Genomic DNA, 10475 nt, shown 5'->3' on the forward strand with positions numbered 1-10475 from the left:
CACATGGCAGCGTGGCTCAGTGGAAAGAGCTCGGGCTTTGGAGTCAGAGGTCATGGGTTCAAATCCTGGCTCCGCCACTTGTCAGCTGTGTGACTTTGGGCAAGTCACTGAACTTTTCTGGGCCTCAGTTACCTCATCTGTATATTGGGGGTTGATACTGTGAGACCCCCATGGGACAACCTGATCACCTTATAGCCTCCGCAGTGCTTAGAACAGTGCTTTGCACATAGTAAGCGCTTAATAAATGCCATTATTATTATTGTTACTATGAGTTCCCCATGACCTCCGGAGAGGCCAAAATTGTTCTGGAGAGGGAATGAAGGGTATCAATCCTCTGGGCACCAGACCACCTCCCTCCTCCCCCAAACCCAGTTACCAGGGCATCTTGAACTCATGGTTTCCTGTCCACTCCAGGCCCAGCACTTAAGTGCCAGCTCTTCATGTGAGCATCACGGGGGAAATGGAGATCGGGAGAGGATAAGCTTCAAAGAGCCACCCTTTTGGGTGTTTTAAGCTGTGATGGTCTCAGGCCTTCCACCCACAATACTTGAGTGCTTTCTCTGTGCAGGGCACCGAACCAAGCATTTAGAGAGATTACTGTAGCAGTCTTGATCCTTGCCTTCGGAGTTTACAGTCTAGCGGGAAGGTCAGACACTGAAATTACAGGCAGGGGAAGCAATGTAGTTTAAAGATCTGTCCAAATATTTATACGGGGGAGGGGGTTAGCGAGTGCTTAGGGTGAGAACTCCAGGTAAACTTGTGGTGGTGCTGGAAACGGGTCTTATCAAACCTGGGATGAGCCAGGCTGAAACCAAACAGCCGTGAGGGCCACTGCCCACAGGGAGAAGGCTTCAAAGGTCTCAGTTGCCATGGTCCAACTTTCTCTCCTTTCCAGGTGGCTGTGCTGTCATTGCCCGGTCCCCCACCCAGGGGACCCCTCAAAGCCAAGGGGATGGCAGCACCCGTCTCTGCCCCTCTTTGGGGGTCACTTGTTGTTCACAAAAGCCCTGGGGAGGAAGGCCCCAAAGGTGAGTAGGGGTCGGGGGTGTGGAGGCCGGATGGGGCCAGTAATTAATCCATCAGAGGTATTTATGGAGCGCTTATGGTGTGCAGAGCACTGTATCAGGTGCTTGGGAGAGTACAGTGCATCCTCTGCCCACAAGGAGCTTAGGTTGGAATGGGCCAGGAGGATCGTGGCAGAGCAGATCACCTCTGTTTCCCAGGCTGGGGACCCCAAACCCAAGCCCTGGGCCTGCAGGTCAGTGGGGGTGGGAGACCACGGCCCCAGCAAGGGTGGTGGCTACGGGACTGTTGTCCAAGGCAGGCCTCTAGCCCCAGCGCTATTCAGGCCAGAAGGGCTCGGTCCAGTGATGACGATGACCAGGCATTGATCCGGGGGCGGGCCCTGGACCTCTGGGGGTGTTGCCCCATGTTATCTGGGAGACCCTCTGCCCTGGGGATGAGGGGGGCTGCCTGCCCATCCTCTCAGGCACCAGTTTGGAGGGAGCACTAATGTCCTGCCCTCTGCCTCCCTGAATTCCTCAGCCAGAGAGAGTGAAGCCGGGGAGGGGGGGCATATTCACTTGGCGTTCTTTCAATTGTGGTTCATTCTATCATATTATTGAGCGCGTACTGTGTACAGAGCACTGTACTAAGCGCTTGGGAAAGTACAGTAGAACAATAAGCAGACGCATTCCCTGCCCATAAGGAGCTTACAGTTTAGAGGACAAGCTGTTGGTTGGTTGAAGCAATGGAGAACGGGGGTGCCCCAGGAGTTGGCATGCAAGAGGACCGAACAGAGAGGGACAGAAAAAGTCTCCAAGCCTGGACAGAGCTGAACATTGCCTAAAGCAGGCAGCGGCAGTTGGCTGGGGACTCTGGGCTGGGTATTCTTGGGAGCAGGGAGGGTTGGAGGGCTCTTGGGACCGACGAGGAAGCAGGGAGAAAGGGTGGGTCATATCTGGCTGTTCCCAACAGGGAACGAGACCCAGTCAGGTCATCCAGGTCCTTGCCCTGCAGGTCCCAGGACTCTGTGGGGATTGAGATGGCCAGGGGCCCTGAAGATGGGTACCTCGAGCCGGGAGCCGGGGAGTAGCAGGTCTGACTGCCACCCCTGCTGGAGCCTGATAGGCATTTTTTTCTCTCAGGGAGGCTGGGGTCCCCGGGCCCAAAAGGAGACACCGGGGAGCCGGGCCCATCTGGGGCCCCTGGGCTGAAGGGATCTGCTGGGTCTCCAGGTAAGTCACGCGTAACCCTGGCTGTCGGGTTCCTCCCCTGGTTCTGGCTTGGCTGGGCCACCTCTATCTTGGTTTTACCGGGGAGACGGCTCAGGGCGTTACCCTCTCCTTGGAGCCTCAGGATTTGCCATTGAGCTTTGGTGTCCACCCACTGAGTCTCCTGATCTTTTATGAGCTATAGGGCTAGTGAGTGATGGTTGGGGAGGCACCTGGCCTTTATCTCTGCCAGGCTCGTGTACCAAGGGAGGCTGAGAGCCATCTGTCTGCCTACCTGTGGCTCATGGGTAACTGTTGGGTCCCTGGCAATTGAGGATGGCTAATCTTCTCCATCTCTCTAAGGGTTGTTTGGGTTTCCCATTCAGGGTTGTTCAGCAGTTCTGTGCTCCTCCCCCTGACCCCAGGCTTTCAACTATGTAGGACCAGGGACTCGAGCGGGCAGCGGGTAAATCCCTGCCCTCCCTGCTGCTCAGGGCCTTGCCTTCTAGAATCCTCAGAATTTACCATTGGACCTCATGGCTCACCCCCTCACTCCCTGACCTCTCACCCCTTGTCTCTGTGTCCAGGGCTGCAGGGCCCTCCGGGACGTCCAGGTCGGGATGGTGCCGTGGGCTCTCCAGGAGAGAGGGGCCCCCCCGGGCCCCAAGGTCCACCCGGTCCCCCTGGCCCACTCAAGCCGCCCAACTCCCAGAGCTCCGAGCAGGGTAAGTGCTGCCCTGGCTAAGGGACAGGTCAGGGGGGCGGGGTACGAAGGGATGGGCAGGAGGCTCTCCAGGGGCCCGAGTCCCACAACGAGGGCCAAGCAGCCCGATGTGGGGGAGTGGGGCTGGGGGCGATAAGGACTATTTAGTGATAATGATGGCATTTGTTAAGCACTTACTATGTGCCAGGCACTGTACCAGACACTGGGGTGGTCACAGGGAAATAGATGAAGAAAATGAAAGGCTGGGAATCCTGGTCAGTCCCTCCTCCATGTCCCTCCTTCCTTCTCCTATGCCAGAGCCCCTTACCCTGGGGTAGAGGAAGCTGTAAACACCACTAAATCTACCCTTCCTGCCCTCAGGCCCTGGGGCTAGAGGAAGGAGTCTTTCCCAGGCTTCCAGCATCCCTCTCTGCCCACACAGCTGTTAGTGTCTCAGCAAAGACCATAGACAACTGACTGGGGCTGTTCTGTCAACTTGGCCTGTCCTGGACAAGCCTCGGGTCTGAAACCATTGGAGAAGAAGGCTAACTTCTTAACTCCTTCTTCTCCCCGCCCCCACCCTCAGGGGTATATTCCTGGTCTGGTCCAGGCATCTGATAGGATGTGGGGCCCACCTTGCCAGCTGTAAGCCTGGGAAGAGGGAACTGAGCTGACTGCATGTCCCAGGGTGCTCTAGTCTGTTCACCCCCTAACCAGATTCATTCATTCATTCATATTTATTGAGTGCTTACTATGTGCAGAGCACTATACTAAGTGCTTGGGACAGTACACTAGAACATTAGACACATTCCCTGCCCGCAAAGAGTAATAACAATAATAATAATTCTGGTACTTGTTAGAGGCTTACTATGTGCCAAGCACTGTTCTAAGCACTGGGGTAGGTACAAGTTAATCAGGTTGGACCCAGTTGGACTCAGGTTTCAGTAGTAATGGCCCCTGCTCAGGAGTGGTCAGATGGCTGGGTTCATGGGGTTCTGGTCCCCAGACCCAGAGGTGGGGGAGGAGGCGGGGACTGTGATGTGTTCCACAACCAACAACTGGTGTATTTCCCCAATTGGACGGGGCCCGGTCGAGGTTCGTGTTCTCCATTCCCCTCAGCCACTCCCCCAGCACCTCCTGGCCCTTGGCAAGATCCCGCCATGACAGTAACCACTTCAGGGACCCGAGTAGGGTGTAGGGGCCCGTGGGCATCACTAGGTGCCTCTTCAGCCCACCCTTCCTGTCCTTGGCAAGTGGGGCACAGGGTGTTCCCACAGTCCATGGCTGCACAGGGATTAACCTGGAACAACTGGCCACCCAGTCCCCATCTTGGGTGCACTTGCCTCGCCCTCTGCCCGGGCCATGGGACCATCTCCAGACTGCCCCCGGGTTCTAGGCTCGCTTTTCAAGGCCCAGCCAGTTCCAGGGATGTGGGCCCCAGCCTCCTCTATGCCTGTCTGCCCTGGCTTTGTTCTGTCTCCCACAGAGAGAATGAGGTCCCTCCTGCCAAGTGCTCTTCCCAGATGCTTGGAGAGACTCGGAGGAGAGTGGGGCAGCAGCGGGAGGATGGCACCTGTGTGACATCTCCCCTCCCCACTCACTGCAACCTAAACTAAGGGTGCAGAACTCGCCCCATGTGCAGCACCACACGTGTGTACGACCATTTCTTCCAAACCCGCATTGCGGCCAATCCCGCCTGCTGTAGCGATATCTCCATGGTCAGTGGCAGGTTGTCACATGACTTTAGACCCTTCTCTGTGGTCGTGCTACCATCTTTTCAGAAAGGTTGTGTCTTTCCCAGCTAGGCCTGGCGGCTTCTCGGAGGCCTGACGTTAGAGGCTTACTATGTGCCAAGCACTGTTCTAAGCACTGGGGTAGGTACAAGTTAATCAGGTTGGACCCAGTTGGCTGGCTGGGCCTGGCAGCTTCTCGGAGGCCTGACGTCAGGTGGACGCCGTCGGCCGGGCCGGCCTCCTCACTCTCCCTCCTCTGCCTCCAGGAGACTCGCTGCTGTCCAACACCTTCATGGAAGCCGGAGGTCGGGGTCTCCAGGGCCCCGTGGGACCCAGGGGTAAGTCAGGACCCACCGGGAGAATCTTGGAAGAGCGAGGATGGTCCTGAGGGAGCCTCCTTTGAGGAGAGGGTGTGGGTGGGTCCCCCAGTGGGCTGACGGGGTTCCTATGGGCTCAGAGTTGGGCGGCGAAGGGCTTGAGGGAACCAACCGAAACAACAGAATAGGTAAGGCAGAGGGCTGTTCCCCAAGCCCCAGCCCCTTTTCTGCCTGGGGGACTGGATCCAGCCAGACCAGGGCTGCCATCTCCTCAGGGCAGGGCCAAAGCAGTCTCTGCTCTCGTTTCAGGTCTTCCCGGACCAACGGGCCGCCCAGGCACCCCTGGGCCCGAGGTGAGTGATAGCTGGGAAACCGATTCCTCCCACTGACACGCGTTCAGATGTCGGGGCTCCTCTAGGGGCTGAGCCTGCCTCACCCCTGGGCCCTGGACAGGTGGCAGCTGGGGGCTGGTTGGGGAGCGGTTTCAGGCTTAAGGCCCAGCCTGGGCCAGGGATTTGAGGATGAGGGCCTGAGGCTCTGCACATTTTGGGGGAAGAGTTTGCCCTAGGGGTCACTTAACGGGCTGCGGTACGTGTGCTGATGTTCCTTTCTTTTGGGTAGGGGGTTCCCGGCCCAGCTGGCAGGAATGGAGCCATCGGGCCTCGAGGAGAGAAGGGAGACAGGGGAGACGGGGTAAGTGCCTGTATGCAGGCCCCCACCAACAGAGGGCTGGGTTTCCAGGCAGGGGCTTGGGGATCTCTATCCACCGTTCCAAGCAGTGGTTTTCAAGCAGGGTGATGGTTATGGGGGTACCTGGCCCCGAATCCCACCTTTATCAGGCTTGTGTGCTAAGGAAGGCAGAGAACAGTTTGCCTTCGCTGTCCATCCCTGCATGGATCCCTGGGGCCCTGAATATCCATGTGGCTGTCCCCACCGACCCTTCCACGGTCCGTTTCCTGTCACTCCTCAGCTCCACCTCACCTCACACACCGTCCTGGGCATACACGTGACATCACCTTCTCTAATCGCTGTATAGTCTCTACCCCCACCAACTCGGAAATTCCTCTGTCAGGCCCCAACCTCTTCACTTGCTCTCTCCCCATATACCCACACCCAGGAAATCCGTCCCGTTTCCCCACAGAGACCTCCAGTCTTTTGACTCCTTCCAGTGTTCTAAAACCCTCACACCCCATTTGGACTCCATCCCCAAACTACCTTCTTGAGGCACAGACGGATGCACTCCACACCATCCCTCATATATGCCAGACCGCCACTCTCACCTCTTCTGAAGCCTTATTAAGATCACATCTCCAGAGGCCCTCCCCAATTAAGCCGTATCTTTCCCAGCTCCCTCTCCCTTCTGCTCTTATGCCCTTGACTCTGTTCCCTTTAAGCATTTGGTATTTGCCCCACAGTACTCATCTACAATTCCAAATTGTATCATCCTCTTTCCAAGCATTCAGTACAGTGCTCTGCACACAGTAAGCACCTGATTTAGAGTCAGATCAGTGATCTTTATGATTTATTTATATTAACGCCTCTCCTGCCACATTGTAAGCTCACTATGAGCAGGAAACTTATTTTCCAACTCTGTCCTCTCCCAAGTGCTCCTCTCACAGTAAGCACTCCAGTACCATTGACTGATGTCAGCATGGCTCAGTGGAAAGAGCACAGGCTTTGGAGTCAGAGGTCATGGGTTCAAATCCCAGCTCCGCCAATTGTCAGCTGTGTGACCTTGGGCAAGTCACTCAACTTCTCTGTGCCTCAGTTCCCTCATCTGTAAAACAGGGATTAAGACTGTGAGCCCCCTGAGGGACAACCCGATCACCTGTAACTTTCCCAGCACTTAGAACAGTGCCTTGCACATAGTAAGTGCTTAATAAATGCCATCATTATTATTATTATCTGTCAACATTTGGGTATCTGAGCAAAAGCAGCTGAAGATGGTTCACCTCCACCATCTCTCCAAGTGTCATCTGGGGTGCCCAGGACCTTCCGCTGTGTAGGATTGGGACTTTCCACCTGTTTTGGAGGAGTTCCCGCCCTTCCTGCAGCTGTAGCTAGAGCCTTTTCTCCCTCCTCTCCCCCTCCCCTGCTGGCAGCCGAACTCTTAAGTCCATCCCATGGCTGCAGTTGGGAAAAGTGGAGGTTCTGCGGGACTCGGGGAACCCTGGCCCGGGCGCCCCCATTTCCCACCCCCTTAACGGCATCTCCTTTGTTTAACAGGGACCCCGAGGAGAACCTGGCTCTAAGGGCTCAGCAGGACCACAGGTACGTGCCGTCCTCTGCCTCCTTCCCCTTCCCTCCTACCTGGGCCCGGTTCTGGCCCTCGGCGGCAAGAAGGTGCACCAGCCTGGGTTGGCGAGGCTCACCCTAGCTGTCTCTCTCACTGTCTGTCCGTCTCTCTTTCTCTCCCACTGCAGGGAGAACCAGGTCCCAAAGGTGATCCCGGGGAGAAGGGGCACTGGGTAAGCTATCTCCAGTCACAGACTTCTTCTGGGTTCTAGTCAGTGCCGCTCTGTGCCCGCCATCCCAAGCAGGGTACGTTGGCAGACCTGGGAAGGGGAGTTGGCTGAACCTTGGCACATCTCTTCTCCTCCTCCTGCCTAGGCCCCCGACTCATCCATGTTTGCCCTCCTCTGCATCACCCCTCTCTCTCTCTCTCTCTATCCCGGCAGCTCCCTTCACGGATTTAAGAGTTTCTTTCATCTACAGGGGGAAGGGTTACACCAACTGCGAGAGGCTCTGAAGATTTTAGCCGAGAGGGTTTTAATCTTGGAAACAATGATTGGGCTCTATGGTGAGTAGATGGACATAGGGCGTGGGGCCGAAAGTGAGCGAGAGGGGTGCCTCGGGTAGCTTCCTCCTGGGGCCTCCTGAGGGTTTCCAATGCCTGGACTGCGGTGGTGGCAGCTTGGTTCCTTTCCCTTTCCCTTTGTCTCTTCTCCTCTCATCTCCCCTTCCCTCGCCTTCTCTCCCCTCCCTGTCTCCCCTTTCTTTCTTTACTTTCCTTTTCTTTTCCTTTTCTTTCTTTTTCTGTTCCTTTTTCTTTCTTTTCCTTTTTCTTCTATTTTTTCTTTTTCTTTTCCTTTTTTCTTTTCCTTTCTTTTTCTTCTTTTTCTTTCTTTTTCTTTTCCTTTCTTTTTATTTTTCTTTCTCTCTTTCCCTTTTTCTTTTCCTTGCTTTTTCTTTTCCTTTTCCTTTCTATTTCTTTTCCTTTTCCTTTCTTTCTCTTTTTTCTTTTCCTTTTCCTTTCTTTCTCTTTTTTCTTTTCCTTTTTCTTTCCTTTCTTTTTCTTTTCCTTTTTTCTTTTCCTTTCTTTTTCTTTCCTTTCTTTTTCTTTCCCTTTTTCTTTCTTTTCCTTTCTTTTTACTTTCCTTTCTTTATTTTCTTTTTCTTTTTTTTCTTTATTTTCCTTTCTTTGTCTTTGTCTTTTCCTTTTTCTTTCTCTCCCCTCTCCCCTCAAATTCCCCTGCACTGAGTGAGCTCTTGGAACCAGGCAGATTGTTCACCACCCTTCCATCCTATCCTGTCCCTTCCATCCTATCTGTCAAACCCTAGGCTGGGGGAGGGCGAGTGGTTTCCACCCCACCAGAGAACGTCCTGCTGATGCCAGGTGCCAGACTGGAAGGGAACACTGGCAGTCAAGGTGGGTGGTGGTGAGCCCCTGCCACTAGCTTAGGGCTTAGGGCTTATTTTAGAGAAAGTTCTCACCATTCCAGGCCTCCTCACTGGGTTGCGTTGGAGGCCTGCTCTCTGGACTCCATCCTTCACTGCCAAGTGAAGGTGCCCTTCTTTCAAGGTGACCGACCGGGCCAGTGCGTCCTTAGTGGGGGATGGTGATCGACCCGTGTTTGGGTGATTGGTGCCTGGGCTTGGCCTCCAACCCTCCACCGGAGGGTGAATTAGCACTGTCTGCTCTTAATCTCCCATTAGGCCATTAGCTTACAAACCCTCCTGTAGCAGCAGCAACAGCAGCAACAGCAGCCTACCCAGCGGGAGCTCCTGGCCAGGAGGGTCACCTTGTTGGAAGCCTTCATCTGGCCAGGTAACCAAAGGCACTGGGGGAGAGGGGCTGGAGGGGGGGGCTGGGCAGGGGCACACAACAGAAGCCTTTGCATGAAAACTTCCTTTTGTGGTGCCCTACCTCTAGCAGAGGGTAATCTCCTAGAGAACAGGAATTGAGTATAATAAAGTGAGCAGCAAAGATGCGATTGATCAGGTACTCCCAGGGAATGTGCCTCGGGATTCCTTGCTTCCTTTTAGGAGCACCGCACTTCCTCTTTTATTACCATATGACCTGGCATTGAGCCCTACCGTGAATTAAGGCTACTCTCTGGATTGTCCCTGGGGTTAGTGAAGCATTCCCTACCTACGGCTGACGGATCAATCGATAGATACCACAACGGCTGCTCTGGCTTTCCTTTCCACAGGTGCGCCCGCCTTTCTTGCTTGAGAAACTGCTCCCTGACCACCACGAAGGTAACACTGTCCTTCTCCCCTTCCTCCCACAGAGCCGGAGCCAGGCTCGGGGGCCGTGCCCCCGGGCATCGGCTTCCCCCGGGGAAAGCGTGGAAGCGCAGCCGCTCGTGGGTTGGGCTCGCAACCTCTGCCTCCCAGGGCCCCGGATCCCAGTGACTGAGACCGCCTCCTCCCCTGGAGTCTCAGGGGGAGGGAGGAGGCCGGGGCTGCTCCCAGAAACTGGCGCACAATTGCTTCACCCAACTGTCCGGACCCTTTTCTACATCCGTGAGCCTGGAAGGGACCGTTTGGGCCTCCCTGGTGTCCGCATGCCAGCAGGGAGTGCCTGGCCTCGGCGTGGACCGTCACCACTGGATACAAGGGACTGAAATCACCGTTCCTTCTTCTACTGTGACCGGGCTCTGCCCTGTGGAATGTTTCCAAGGTGGGTTGGCTGGTGGGGGGGACGGGAGAGGGGAAGCAAGCCGAGGACCCCCTCTCCCCCTCTCCCCCCCCACCCCCCCCGACACTGCTGGGCAGAGCATGAGCCGGGTCAGCGTGGCCCCGTGCTGACAGGCATACGGCTGTCGCTCTGAGCCGGGAAGTCGATCGCTCAAGCGCGGGGCCCTAGGGCTGATCGGGGCAGCCTCTTGCTTGGTGTCCCCTGTGCTCGGTCAGGCTGTGGCCGGGGTTGGGGGTGCGTGGGTTGTAAATGTCTGTAACAATAATGAGGCCAAGGGCGATCACTGTATTTAGAAATAAAGGCCCCTGTGCATTCGAACCTGCCTGAGGAATGGTTTCCTGGAGAATTGAGCACTTCCCAAGTGCTTAGTACAGTGCTCTGCACACAGTAAGTGCTCAATAAATACGATGGAATGAATGAATTTAGCGGGATGCAGGGGTGGGAGTTGGGAGTGCATCACTCTGCTTGGCCTTAACCGCCCCTCTGAGGGCTGCAGGTTCTCCTCCCCACTGCACCTAAGATTTAAGCCAAACTGTCAGTTCTGTTACCACGGCGGGCAGCTCAGTCCTCCTCTGGTTTGGACCC

General features: G+C 55.5%; 1 protein-coding gene across 8 annotated transcripts in view; it reads left to right on the forward strand.

Moving 5' to 3' along the window:
• EMID1 (EMI domain containing 1) overlaps positions 1–10205 on the forward strand; it is a 34319-nt gene extending 24114 nt beyond the window's left edge. Inside the window, exons 6-16 of one of the 8 annotated variants that reach the window (XM_038763135.1) lie at positions 896–1028; positions 2148–2237; positions 2801–2938; positions 4916–4987; positions 5276–5319; positions 5588–5659; positions 7193–7237; positions 7390–7408; positions 7682–7766; positions 8903–9014; positions 9400–10205. In XM_038763135.1, coding sequence (XP_038619063.1) covers positions 896–1028; positions 2148–2237; positions 2801–2938; positions 4916–4987; positions 5276–5319; positions 5588–5659; positions 7193–7237; positions 7390–7408; positions 7682–7766; positions 8903–9014; positions 9400–9816 — 1227 coding nt within the window. In that variant the 3' untranslated portion in view covers positions 9817–10205. Of the gene's footprint in view, positions 1–895; positions 1029–2147; positions 2238–2800; positions 2939–4915; positions 4988–5275; positions 5320–5587; positions 5660–7192; positions 7238–7389; positions 7435–7681; positions 7767–8902; positions 9015–9232 lie in introns of those variants that run through there. The other 7 variants (XM_038763136.1, XM_038763139.1, XM_038763138.1 and 4 more) reach the window with 7 other exon arrangements.
• The last annotated feature ends 270 nt before the right edge of the window (positions 10206–10475 follow it).

This window comes from Tachyglossus aculeatus, chromosome 21 (assembly GCF_015852505.1).
Source record: "Tachyglossus aculeatus isolate mTacAcu1 chromosome 21, mTacAcu1.pri, whole genome shotgun sequence".
Classification (NCBI taxonomy): Eukaryota; Metazoa; Chordata; class Mammalia; order Monotremata; family Tachyglossidae; genus Tachyglossus; species Tachyglossus aculeatus.